The 14881-nt window shown below is 38.3% G+C and overlaps 1 protein-coding gene across 1 annotated transcript in view; it reads left to right on the top strand.

The window, feature by feature from the left end:
- Positions 1 to 14881, top strand: part of eif3ea (eukaryotic translation initiation factor 3, subunit E, a) — a 33782-nt gene that overhangs the window by 16051 nt on the left and 2850 nt on the right. The window contains exons 8-10 of the mRNA XM_086154638.1: positions 1802 to 1928; positions 2823 to 2924; positions 7820 to 7929. Of these exons, the coding sequence (XP_086010764.1) occupies positions 1802 to 1928; positions 2823 to 2924; positions 7820 to 7929 (339 nt within the window). The remainder of the gene's footprint in view (positions 1 to 1801; positions 1929 to 2822; positions 2925 to 7819; positions 7930 to 14881) is intronic.

Genomic DNA, 14881 nt, shown 5'->3' with positions numbered 1-14881 from the left:
GTTCAATGCAGTTTCTTTTCCATACGATTGATATAAGGGTGGTGGTGTAAAGGGGGGCATTTTTTCAGCAGGAAAATCCACCATCCATTGCAACAACATAACGCTGGGCTTCAAAGATATTCAAACAAATCTGACCTTTGGAGAAACAACCTCCCGTATCAAAAATGTCCCCTTGTGTCATCCTGAGTTAATCGAAGGATTTGTTTTTTTTTCTGTTTTAACATCACAATTGCCACCGATCCCTTGCCCTTTATTAGGCATTTTGATTGATTGTTATACTGCTGTTTGCAATCTTTCTCTGAACACCATCTATTTTACTTCAACATTTGAGGTGCTACAAATAAATTATTGGAGAAATACTTTTCCCTATTCATATAGGAATTAATAGATTCTGGGGGGGGGGGGTATAAATATGAGTGTATATGTGTTTTAGACCCTATGTCTTTGTTTTCAAGTAATGTAGCCTGTTAACACTGAAAAATACATTTTTGTAATTTTTCTTTGCCAAGTTCTCTCACTCATAACCCAACAAAATTCTTATAAAATAAATACAGCTGAGTTGTAGTGTGTCACAATTTGTCCCATGTTCTAGATCTTTCCAGAAGGAAGCAGGTGCAACAGGTCAATAAAACATCAATTACTCTTCATGATAGCAATAAATATTTTAGTTATTGACTTTACACCTTTGCTTGCACAAAAGGGGGACTAGCTGTGAAATTTATTTTCTATTGACAATGAACTGAACTGCTAAACTATGGCTGTTCAGCAGGAGGAGGATAAGCACATAAACCAAATTGTCTTTCCCTACGTTAAATGTAGTGTGGTTGAGTAATTGTTGACAATTACGCTTCTGACTTGCCAGTAAACCCTTACTATTCAGTTTGGAGCTAGTGTGTTCTTCCCATGTCCGTGTAGGTTCTGTCCAAGTACTTCTTTCAAAGGGAGCAAAATGATGCAGTATCACTGTGACAGTCATATTGCGTGGATCGACGAAAGAGCGAATTTACTAAGTTACTACCAAAATTTTATTTTTAGTTATTAAGACTGTCACTGCGTTTTGCCCTGTTCTTCATTTGTTTTCAATTAGACTAGCAGGTGTAAGGTGCTGCACTGACACTTTTTGTCCAGTCTCCCATCAGTGTTATAATAAGCTGGTTCAGAAGTCAAGACAATTGATTAATTGCCTTCTTAATGGTTTATTCCAACAGTATAGTTCTTGATACTATTCCAACTTCTTCCAAGGTGCATTTGGATGTTTTGGTAGCTCTTGATTTCCCATGATCTTATTAAGACGCCTTCTTTCCTTAATTTCACAGGTCTTCAGCAAGTGCACACATGAAAGTGCTGACTCCTCTCAGTGGAGGGGAAAGATTACAGAAAGTAGCGTGTGTTAAAACTTCTCTGTTCATTTTTGCAGAGTTGTCTTCGGGGTTGTTTTTGAGTTTGCCAGTCTGTACAGCGTCTTGTCTCTTATGTTTAGCTCTTAGCCAGTTGACCTGTGGTTAAGGAATCAGTCCCTGATGGATTGGGTTTCAGCTATCGGGCAGGTCCTTGCTTACTGATCTATATCTTTTTGCCAGGTTTCCTTTTCCTCCACACTTGCAAGGGACACTAATGAAAGAGACCACTTAAAGCTGGACACGTATCCTGCAGGGCAGCTGTTGTCAGGACATTTATTTGTTTAGCTGCAGAAACCTTTTATTTCCCTTTTAACTGTCAGGACCTCAAAAATATCAAAATGTTATATTTTCCTAATATCTGTCATTTGTATAACCTATTACTTTTATCCTCATTAATCCAGATATCTCAATGCCATCCAGATGATGTGTCCCCACATCTTGCGTTATTTAACCACTGCGGTTATAACAAATAAGGATGTCCGCAAGCGTCGTCAGGTTCTGAAGGACTTGGTGAAGGTCATACAGCAGGTAACAGACTCCTGTTGTTTGCAAAGTCTCACTGCTACCACCTTGTGCTTATCGTAGCAGATCTGCACAAAACCTCTTCATATTTTATCGTCCAAAATAACTTTTGCTACATCAAGTTTGAGAATGGTGCAGCCAAAAGTTTTTTTTTTCTTCCCACAAACATCGGCTGAACTTGACTAATGCTCTCTGTAATGCGACATTGTGAAGTTTAATTTTCATCCCAAATTACCTGCTACATGCTGGTGAAGAGCTCAAAAGAGATATTTTATATCTTACCATTACTGTATATAGAACATGGGATACAAAGACAAGACAGAACTGTCACCTTATTGACAATATAATTATCCCTTTATAATTTATAGTTTAAATCACATAGTATTTAAATGTCTGTGGAGGGTCTCAGTCATCCACCTCATGGTCAATTCTTGTCAAAATCCTCTTCTTTAAGCAATTGGATTGTCTTGATTGTCTTCCCTTGAAGGGAAAACATTCCAGTCCAGAAGAAGATTTGACATAATTCTTGAATGCTCTGAACCTTTTAAAAAAATCTTCAACTTATGGTATCTGAATGGTCTTGATGGGACTAGACTGAACTGGTTCCTCCACATTTGGAGTAGACCAATTGGACCCATGCACAAAACACCATTTTTAGAGCCTATGCAGTATGTGACAAAATCATGTTTCAAACTCTGGGCTCTTTGGTCTCAGACCTGGTACTGAATTGTTTTGGTTGCTGTATTATTTTTTATGTTCTATACATAAACATATACATATACATATCTACCTAATTTATTTCCATCCACACATAAATAAACTTGAATTTTATAAAAAGGGAAAGTAAAATACATGTCAATCTATTTAAGTAGATAATATTATTTGTGTCTTTTTTTTCAGGAATGCTACACATACAAAGATCCAATAACAGAGTTTATTGAGTGCCTGTATGTGAACTTCGACTTTGATGGTGCTCAGAAGAAACTGAGAGAGTGTGAGTTGGTGAGTAGGCATATCACACTCCTGTACTTCTGCGACAACAAAGAGATCGACTGAAGACTCTTAATATGTGGATTTAATTGCTAAATCCTCACATAAAACAGTTAATATAATTATATAATTGGTAATAATAATATGACCCTCTGTTCAGTAACACAGCTTTACTATTATCTGAAGGTCTGCATAAGTTTCAGACAGGAAATTGCTGTAGTTGCAATTTACCATGACGGACCAGGCCTGTTGGTCATGGTAAGTAGCAAAACAGAAAAAATTAGGGTGTGCAGGCCTTCCATTTTAATTGTAGCTGTGTGACTTCTATTTTATTCTAAGGTTTCTTGTTCTAGTCATTAATGTCAGATTATATCATAAATATTTCAGTATTCTACAAATATAAATATTTCAGTAACACATAACATTTATATTACACAGACAAATTCATTTTCATTAGCTGGTCCTCTGACAGATATGTACTTTCATGCCCAGGTCTGTTCTTATTTCAAACCTATCCACTGATGATTGTAATATGAGGCCAAAAGTGACGATCAAACTCTTTAAAAAGTCAAGTGCATTCTGTTAGAGCGAGGTGTATCATTAAGTGTTTATAATCGAAAGACATCTTCACGAATATATTATAATTACATTTGAGGCCAAACCACTGGTAAGGCTCAGGAAAGGGAGACCCAGAGCAGATTTTGCCTATAAACATCTGAAAAAGCCTCTAGTTCTGGAACAAGATTCATTGGACAGATGACAGCAAGATTAACTTTTGCCATAATGAAGGGAAAACTAGAAAACTGGAGAAGGAAAAGAACGCCTCATGATCTGAAGTGTCCCACATCATCTGTCAAACATAGTAGAGGAAGTGTCATGGCAACGGCATACATGACTGTCAAAGTAACTGGGTCACTTGTTTTTATTGATGATGTGAGTGTGGATTGATGTAGCGGGATTAATTCTGAATTGCACAGGGCTTTGCTCTCCGCTTCAGTTCAACTAAACTGAACTTCAAAACTGATAAGACAACAACTTAGTGCAGTTGGATAATGACCAAGACATACTGGAAACAAAGAAATTGAATAGTTTTCAATGACCAAGTCAGTCACCTGATCTCAATCCAGTCATGCAAATTGTCTAATCTGGTCTGTGAGGCACTTTTGGCCAGATGTTTTTTGCCAGGGGGGAAAAAGTTGTCGGGCAAAATCAGTTTCATTTTGAAGTATCCAAAATTTCTTTTGCTGCGGTTTTATTCTGAATGCAGTAGATTTCCCAAAGCAGCAGCAGGCAGTAGCAATAAAGTGACACGGTCCCAGTAGTAAGAGCTTCTCATTCCAGCTGTTGGAACAATAGCAAAACACAAGTATGAGTTGTAGTGCAATAAATATGGATTTTGTTACATCGCAGACAAAAACAGCAAGAAGGATCAAAGCCTCCAAGTCCTGTTTGCAATAAGTGTTTACGCTTGTTGCACACAACACTCACACTTAACACTTTCAAAAAGAATAATGACTTTTACCCAATCGAAAGCCTTTTTATTTTACTGGAATGACAGGCCTTTTGGTGCTTTTTTTCCCCCCTAACATTCTTGTAATATTATTGTGATTGCAATACTGATATTTATAATGTACTGCATCTATACTCCTCCCATATCATATTTCTGCCATTAGTCATGGCATCTATCGTACCAACATGTAAAGTCAGCATCAGAGCCTTTGGTTCAAAACTGACATTTGGATAATCTCGTGTGTTTTTTTCTTTGTTTTTTCTTAAAAAGAAGCAAGCTGCTGAAATACATCAGATGTCATTTACATGTCTTTTAAATGTGACACTTTGAGTAATTCAGGAAAAAAAACAGGCACAGGAAATGTCTGCATTTTCAGCATATCATTTAGAATATAAAAATTAGAGGTATCACAACATGTATCATGTTGCTACAGTATGTCATGGAAATCTCAATGCATTTCAAATGCATTAGTATAATTTCCAATTCCAAGGCCCATTTTCTCATGGCTCTTTATACAGCTGTTTATTCATTTTAGTTTTTCTATTGAACTTACTGAAATTAGAATTTTAGAAATGTCAAGATACTTAAATAGCACAATGTATGAAAATGACATTTAAATAATTCCAATGTAAAGAAGGATTATTTTAATATGATCCTCACTCTATCCAGACTTTTTTTCCCTTTTTTTTTACAAACATTTGACCACCACTTCAATGACAAAAGAGATAACACAAAGTCCATTCATTTATTTGATTGGTTTGTTTAATTATTATTTTGGCTGATATTGAATGATTCAAAGATACTCCATAGTATGAACACAACCAATGAAACACCAGTAAAATATGTATGATTTTACTTAAAATTATATGCTACTGCAACAGAAACAACAGCTTTTATAATCACTCTTTCATTATTTGTGAGCATCATTGATGGAGAGTAATAAGTTTATTATACCTAGCAGGTGTCCTGCCCCTTAAACACCTGCAATGAAAATGGTCTGATCAATTGGCTTTTCACAGGAGAAATATTAGAGGTTCCATGTCATAATTTTTTCATTCCAATAGACCACAGTTTCCAAAGTTATCTTTTTATTAAAAAGTAAGTCCCTAATCATTTTTTTTCCCACATGTTCTTTTTTTACTTTGTTATATCTTTTGAAAAGCAAAACATTAGGTCTCACGTTCTAAGACAAATTTAATTTTTCCCGCGGATTTGCCTCCAAGGGTTATGTGTGAATAAAATCTTTGCAACAAAGTCTGAGCTGTGTCAATTTTCAACCAAGACATGACACCCATCCTCGAACATGAACCTGCACATACACTTCCATGAACTTTTTAGGACCTCTCTGTATTGTCTTGACCTCCTCTCATAGGGTTTTGTTTACACAGACTCCACTGTGGGTGAAACAGATGCTCAATACCATCTAGCTCTCAGGTCAAGTAATTTCAGGTGCTTTTAACACTATACTACCTGTCAGTCTTATCAGAGCATGTCCAGTAGGCACAAAAAGCCCTCTATTGACCTTATTCAGCTCACAAGCTGCCCTAACAAGGTGGGTGGTTCCAAAAATGTTTAACAGCCCTTTTAACGCATCACCTGTGATGGTCGGCAAACATTTCCCCCAAAATGGTTTTGTTTGAAGTCAGTGAGGCAGCTTTTTTTTTCTTGAAGAAATCCACACCCAAGCCTTCAAAAAATGCAGTATTTCAGAAGTACAAGGGTGTTTCAGAGACCGTGGAATGATTGATGTAAAAGAATACCCCATTGGGGTGCACTCTCATCTTGATGAGCTATCATAATGCATCAATTTTGAGACACTGAGAAGAGTGACACATTTATTTACTCATTCCTGTAAAAGCAAGATAGGGATACTCATTTCAGTTCCCCTGTCTTCAGTTCTCTGTACCTTTCACAATGGTTTTGGCCAAGTGGATAGTAATGTTCTCTTGAAATTGTACAGTTCAAGCTGTGCATTTGTCAATGCGTGTGTGCGTCTGTGTGTGTGTGTGTTGCTTTTCCCACCAAATTCTGGAATCACTGTCAGATGTTAGATGCTTGCATGTCAAAGAATGAAAAGTATAGCTCTACCTATATTCAGGCCTTTGGGTGGCGCATAAAAGAATTCTTCATGTTCCTTTCAGAATTTGTTTAAGCTTTGTGGTCTGAATCTCAGATGACAGTAATTAGGGCAGTTAACTGTTCAAAGTTTATCAGCCTTAGATAAGTGTTGTCTTAGCTGAAATGTGCTGTGCCTGATAGTGTCATGTAGTTAGGATTTATTCAAGCAGAACTCTGGGCAGATAGCAACTCTCTGCAAGCAGCTGGTAATTCTAAGAACTTTTGAAGATTGAGGCCTGTGATATGAACTAGCATTTACTGGAGAGTTGGAATGCAGCAAGTACTGGGAAATATGAGTGTTTCACGCTGTGGCACCTCTGGGTCCATTGCTGGGTTGTGAACATTTATGATAGTTGAAGTAGATGACTTGGCCATCTGCTGTGGTGTCAAGAGAGCTGGAATAATTTTGTACTGTAACAGGGCACGGGCGTCACTCCATATGGACGGCTGACTTGCTATCATTGGTGAATTTATTTGCTTTTGGGGGGCAGCCTTGATCAGATGATAAATTTGGTGAATTTTGCCAGTCTTTCATTAGTTTAAATTGGACCACCACACCAGATCATGGTTCAGGCATCAGTGATAATGTGGTCATCTGTTGGCTTCCAGTGTTTACAGGAGTGAAAGTGTATTGGTACAGGCCACCTTGCCTTGCCTTGCATTAGCGGAGGAAAGCCGTGTTTTGGTATCTTGAATAAAGACAATAGGATCTTTCTGACCCCGTGTAAACTTGCATTAACTTACAATTACAATAAACGGGTTACACTTTCCAGATGCCAAGAGACTGTATCTGGCCATGGTCCATTCAAGATTTTCTATTGCAATTAATCACTTAATTTCCTGAGGGCTTCTGACCTCTCTACACTTTATTGTGGTTTATTTTTTGATTTAGCAGTTAAGGAAAAACAACTTGAATAGACATTACAGGGTAAGGTAGCCAAAAGTCCTGTTTTTGCCCCAGGTTCCTGGCATGGTAAAACATTGACAGCGTAAAATCAAGAGAAAAGTTGCCATGTGTCAGTTAAACACAGGAGACATGCACAGATTTGAATCTCGGAGACCAAATAACAATTCAGTAAACAGTTACAGTTTGCCTTAAATCTGGACAAATATAGTCTCTCACAAACATCTGCGCATGAGCAAAGACCTTAAGCAAAGGTTGGAATAAATTAAGCAATGCCTCAATCTTATTCCTTTGCAATCAAATTGTCATGAGCTAATCTCAACAGAAATCAAACTTTGTTAGTCTTCAGCACGATATGTTTTTTTCTGTTTTCAGGTGCTTGTGAATGACTTCTTCCTTGTCGCCTGCCTGGAGGACTTCATTGAGAATGCCCGTCTCTTTATTTTTGAAACCTTCTGCAGAATTCACCAGTGCATTAGCATCAGGTCAGTTGCGCCCGTCAAACTAAATTGACCATGCTGTAGTGATCTTTTGTGGTGCTATATGGAGACATCAGCTACATTTATTAATCTTGACTTCCTTAAACAAGAAAATACACTGCCATTCAAAAATACAAAAACCAACAACATCATAAGACATGCACGATAAGTTTGAGTATTGGATTTTATGATTAGTGCAATTTTCCCTACAGATAAGTGTTTATTGCCCCCTCTACACATAACCACACTCACCTTGGACATCTTAAGGATTAGGTATTGTGAGGTTTAACTGCTTCCAGGTCTTCAAGACCACCTGTTTAAGGTCAATTCATGGACAGTGTTTCCTATAGAAAGACGTTCGTTTCAAGGAATTTAGATGCAACCAGCTGCTGTTGCAGACTGAAAGAGATCGCCTCTTTTTCCTTTAATAGATGTAAGCCAAATGTTTCCTACTCTACGAACTTGTACTTTAAGCATTATAGTACTATATTGACCTTGGATACCTACCTAAAACCAAGAAATTGTTAACTTCAACAAATTGAATTAGTTGTCTGAGATTCGGAAAGATTGTAGGATTTGGCTTTTTGCTGTTCTTGCGGATGCAAAAAAAAGACAGATCATTCACCCTTATGAGCCACTTACCCTCAACTGTGCCAAAGACACAATTAACTAGTGATTTCAGTTTCTGCTCTTATAAAAGGTGGTGTTATGAACAGACGCCTTGGCGGCAACTTCTTTGCTAAAGTGGGGGGAAATGTCGACCCTCAGACATTATGTTTTTGTCAATGATGGTGCTGGCTAAATATATTTTTATATCAAGCTGTTCGTGGGAGTTGTTACCTATCACTCGCATTATTTTGAATTAAATCACTATAACTAAGTTAAAAAGAAGAGAAAATGCTAGCCGACCTGTCCTATTTTTTTCTTTATCATTTATTTTTGGACTGTCGACACTAATTTCATTTGATCAGCATCAGCTATAGATGTGACAATCGAATAGGCAAGTGTAAACAGCAGTGATTATTTGAACCAAAACCAAGCGTTTAATGCCAAACAACCAGACCATAAATTCCAGTATTTTTAAAATTGTGCTTGGTTTTCCAATCCTTTTCCATATTTTGTTCGGAGTCGGACAGATTCCCAACTGCAGCTGTTTTGCACTTCCAAGTCTTAGTGCTCTCCCTCAATAATGAACCAAGCCCAGTATTTTCTCCCTCTAAATCGCTTTAACTCAAAACAAGTACTTGAATTGAAAAATAATAATTATAATTATTAAAAATGTATCCTTTATTGATCCCTGTGGAGAAATTCATTCTCTGCAATTAACTCATCATGGATGAACCATGAGGAGTAGGCTGCCGTCCACCAGTGCCAGGGGAGCAATTAGGGGTTCAGTGTCTTTCTCAACAATCACTTCGAGACACTAGGAGGAGCCGGGAATCGAACCAGGAATGTTCGATTCCAGAGACAATTGCTCTGCCTCCTGCGGCAATGGAATTGAAAAAAAAGAGAAAGAAAGAAGGTAATAAAGAAGGAAAGAAAGCTTTCGTTGCTGCACTGTAAAGTTGAGATTTGCTCCTGCAATACTCCTGCAATAAAAGGTTGTACATTTGTTGAATATTTATTTATTTTTTTCTTTTTGGCATTTAAATTAGTAAACATTTTGTGGAATGTGTTTTTTTATTTTATTATTATTGATGTGTCTACAGCTTGTATTGTATCCCCCCCCCCCCCACACACACACACATACACACACGCACACATTATATTGCCAAGGCCTAATATTGTGGATAAGTCGTAATGTAAATGCTGCAGATGTGAGGAAAGCTCAGAATTTTAAATATGGTCAACAAACATATTATGTTCGGTGGAAAGAGGGAATGATTTACTTCTGTTGACACGAAAATGATTGCATTCAATGTTATATAGAGCCGTGGAGGACTATAGTCAAGGTTGAACCATGGAACATGATCACGGCCTGTCGAACTCTCCAGTTGCAGATTGTCTGGAATTGATTAGGAGTCCTGGTTCTTTTTTGGCAGTCTTTCTGCAATTGGATCCATTTACTTGTTAAGGACCACAAAGGTTAGTGGTAACACTGAAAGAGGAAGTCAAATTGCAATTTTTCCAGTTTTTTCTGTGTTTTTGGATCTTTGTTGAGGTTTGAAAACAGAACACATATCAGAGGCAGTTTCAGGGATTTCCGTGTTTATTTTTGGCAGCATTATGACGATGGGCAGAACATGCCTATTTTTGACAGACACCCAAATTCCAAGTCATTAGTCCTCTACCCAGAAGCCTTCTGCACTCAAGCGTGGATTCAAATGAATTTGATGGCTGTTTTTAATGAGGACATTTTTACAGCTGCTGGCCATGATGGTTTCACAGATATTTAGTCCGCCTTTCGCCCACAGTTCGGGACTCAAAATTAGACCAGAAGTTGGTGTAATTGAGTTGTTTCATGCAATAAAGGCTTACGTAAAAAGTACTGTAGGCAGTGAAAATGAGATTCTGCCTGTGCCTAAATTACATGCACACACATCCTTTTGTCTAGACTTTTCAGTGTCCCATGTGTATGTTTCCAATTTAGCTTTGTTTCCCAGTTTGATTTATGTTTTTTCCCCCAGTCAATCCCTGAATGTGTCAGTGTGAGACCCAACTGTGACCTCAAACGCACACTTGTCCTATGACGTTGTTATCCGACGCTCGAGACCTGATTTTTATTTATTTATTTATTTTTAACTAGATAGCATTTATACACAGCAGCTCACTGGTAGTTGGAACGAGGGTTTTGTGTATTTGGATGCCACACCGAAGATCTTTCCACCTCACAATTGAGTCATTAAAAAGACCACACAATCATTTCTGTTTCCCCGAAAAATCTATTTTACCCCAAGCCCAAAGCGAGGTTGCTCCAAATGGCTTGGAGTCTCCCAAATACTATCATATGTTAGTGTTTAACAATGCACTCATTTTAGGCAAGGCATGTTGAGAAGAGGGCTACTTTTGAGAAAGATCCCCCATCCTCCTCCCTAACAGAGTTAGACCCCACTTCTTGACCCCTTTCTCTAAGTGTGAGGTTGGTATTGAGACCCACAGGAGTCCCTAGCCTGAAGTCGAAAGCTCAGGAGCCAGAGTAAGCATTGGGGTCGAAATGTAAGTGATCCCCTCTCCCCAAAGGAACGGGATCATAGTTGTGTAAAGTAAAACCATTCGTGGAGGCTGTCTGCTTGGCTTTAGGGCCAAAGGATGTCAATAGTATAGGTTGTTTAAGTCTGACCTATTCCCTCCTCCCTCTCATATCTCTATCCTTTGCTCTTTTTTTTTTTTTGTTCCCCTCATTCCATGCTTTGTCTCTGAGATCTGTACAGGGGTACAGGCCTCACTGTCATACAGGCCTCTGAGACAATGAGATAAAGCAACCCCGCTCTGATACACAAATGTCCTTCCTAGGAGTAAAGCATTGCCAGACCTTCTTTTATATATTAGATTAAAGAAGTTTGGTGGGTACAGGCCTAGGCTCTGGGCCCTTCTGGGCGTTTTGTATTCTCATGTTTTGCTGCAGTGATCACATTAGAGGGGTTATGGGTTAGCATAAGTCCCTTGTGAGGAAACCAGATCAACTTTGTTTTGATCATCGTATTTGACCAGGACTTGACTGACATGTACCCCCACTTTACTGAATTTCCAAACAAAACATCCAGCACTGCTACACTACAATCATTTCTTCACATGGGTTACAAAGGAGCCAATATTGTTTAAATTTCCGATAGATTACTTGATAGTTTGGCAATAAGTGAAAGGTGCCATTGGGTATTATTGATTTTACCTGGTGCCCTTAAATTAGTTGTTGTTGAGTTCATCGAGATTTACACCCATATCAAGCTATCTCTCTTGGGATTTTAATTTTGTTTCTAGTTGTTCAGTGATCAAGGAAAGTCCTTTCTGCTCATCCATGGCAACTTTGACTTGGGCCAAGTATTAAGACAAATTTTCATCTATTACTTTTCACACCAGTGCTATACTTAGACAGTAAATAGAAATATTAAACTGAATTTTTGCGATCACACTGTGTTAAGTGTACTCCATGACAACAATTTCTGTCCAAAGGGTTTTAAAAAAAGAAAAAAAATGTAGAATGATGTATATGTGATGTGTGATTTACCCAAGTGTTTCACAGATTATCTTTTCAAGAGTATTTCATCCACCACTGCCAATGGCATTTGAAGGAAGACAGGAGGATTGAATAATAGATATATTGACACCAAACTTGGCAGCAGGCCCTCAGGTGTTTCTTTTGTCAGGGTCAGCTAAAATTTAACTCTGCCATATAAAAGACAAAGAAATTCAGTCCAGACTTAAACCAACGCATACAAACAGTATGCGGTCATACAGTATCTATGTTACCCTCAGTCTTTGGCCAAATGTCATGTTCCAAACAAATTGGCATGGCAACCCTTCCCTGCTACGCAGCTGCTGTCATAGTAGACCATTTTTGGTTACGTTTGGATTTTGATATGAGTTACAGCTATTCATCAGTGGACCGTTTGGTTTACATTAGTGGTGTTTGAGCCTGTCGACTTTATTCGGCCTTCCTGTGAAACAATAGTGTCACTCCGTGATCGCCAAGCATATGTTATCCATCAGAACCTAAACTTGAGTCATTAGACAGTTGACACTTTTTCCATACTTGTTAGGTCTACAGTAATGATCCGTCAGAGCTATTTTGTTGTCATGCATCATTTTCCATGGATTTTGATGGGCTGAAGTATAATCATCTGTCCAGCAGAGTTAGTCTTACATTTGGGTGGTATGAGTGGCAGGTTGATCAGTTTCTGTTTCCTTTTTCCCTTCCACAAGAATCATACCACAAAGGTTGTAATTCTTCAGTCAATTATACACCTCCTCCATCACCTCACAAAACTGAAAGGGTTCAGTATGACAGAGCCTCATTTTGTCGATTTAAGGCTCCAAACTAACACTTTCCACTAGTAGCACCGTTGCTCATGTCTGAAAATTTCACGGAATTCATCACAGAATCGATCTCAGACAACGATAGTTAACATTCAGTTGCGTGTGTATACATTTTCTGTTTTTAACAGTTGTACTCAATAATGCTTCGGATATAATCTGCAGTTGCATTTTATATACAGTATCTAAAATTACCACACTTGATAAACTATGTTATGATATGGTAGATACAAGTACTGTAACCACAAAACACCCGATTAAAATTCAATAAAGTATTAGGTAATATTAATTCGGTCCAAAAAAGGGTCTGCAAGTTCAAAATGTTTTGCCCCAAAGATACTATTTTGTGTATCTCTTGTCCTGCTATTTCATGTTATATGAGATGATGATTTGGCCTGGGGGTGGGAGCATATTTGCTTGCATGATACCTCAGGGATAACTTTGATGTGATGCATGGCTTAACAATGTTAATGCAAATCTTCACTGAAGTTTGTGATTCAGGTATTATTCGATATTGACAATCACACATCACTTACTAAACAATGTCAAATAAGACTAATTCAGTTTTATTTTTTATCTTTGTTGGCATTCTGTTATCTATTTTTATCCTTGTTGTTGTCTTTGTCCTTTTCATTGTCTCTTCTATTTATATTCATATTTATCGTTATCGTTGCGCTGCTGTGACAAACAAACTTCCCGTATGAGGATTAATAAGGTATTATCTTAAAGATCATATCAGCATACTACTTTAGCCAGTGACACATTTGTGTTAATCTGTGTCTACTTTGTTGTTTTTGTTCCATTGTTCTTCAAAGACCTAAAATGGAACATGAACACCGGCATCACTTGTAAACTGTTTCTCTGACCAGAAGTTCATCTTGGATGAGGTTGACAATCCGGAGTACAGCACACACATCAAAAATACCTAACCTGTTTTCAATATCCAGCAATACTTTTTGTAGATTGTTCTCTCCGGACACCGATATAATTTCATGTTCCTATATGTGTCTCTTTCTATAACTTTTTCCAAGTAAGTGGTATGAGAACAGCACCCTGTTTTTCTCTTCTGTGTGGCCTTGAGGTGAGACTGGCACTTTCACAAACTTAAAATGTGATTATCTTCCATGTCTCAAAGAAGTCAGTCTCTGTAACAGTTAAGATAAGATAAGATAGTACTTCATTGATCCCCATAGGGGAAATTCATTGTCACAGCAGCGCAACAATAACCATGTCAATAAGACAGAATGAAAGAAATTAACAAACAGGGGAAAAATTGGATAAGCAGGGTGAGAATGGAGTGACAACAACAAGGATGAAAAAAAAATAGATAACAAAATTAGGACATGATATGTGTGAATGAGTGAGGTAGTGAGGTAAAACAGTAAACATCTGTGAAACAGTTGACATCAGTAGTAATAGTCTGATGTGCGTTTGCGGTACTTTGATAGAATAAGCGGTCTAGGTCAGTAGTCAGCTAATTGAAGGAGCCCCACTCAATGGGATTAATGGATCAGGAAGCAACAATTGATCAGGTAACCAAATTTAAGGGCATATTACACAATGACGAATTTGTCCTGTAGTAGTCGCCTCATTGGATTTGGATTGGGTGTGGCATTGGGTGTGGCATCTTGATTTCTGGATGGGACGTTAGGGGGCCTCCAGTAATTGTGGCCATTGCATATAGCGTTTTGGGATATTTATTGGGGCTCTTATATGAAATGTGGTAGGCATGGAGGTTGGTGGGGGGTCAGGCAGGAGGAAGGGGGCAGGAAATGTGTGTGTGTGTTGGGGTGGGGGGTAGTTGGGAGTTGAGGGGGGTCTAGTTATTTTGAAAGCCACAAGGGAAGCCAGCTGCACTGGGGAAAGCTTTGGATCAAAGAACCGCAGCCACCCTCATACCTCCTCCCTTTTCTGTGACACATTCATGTCTAGCTTTATCAAAGGGCGGTCCAGTCCCCGGCCTGGCTTGCATGCTGAGGGACAGTCA

The sequence above is a fragment of the Fistularia commersonii genome, chromosome 11 (genome assembly GCF_037954325.1).
Source record: "Fistularia commersonii isolate RoL2024-O1a breed Wild chromosome 11, RoL_Fcom_v1.0, whole genome shotgun sequence".
Taxonomy (NCBI): Eukaryota; Metazoa; Chordata; class Actinopteri; order Syngnathiformes; family Fistulariidae; genus Fistularia; species Fistularia commersonii.
Note: the sequence above shows the minus strand (reverse complement) of the source record. Positions and strands in the feature narration are given on the sequence as shown.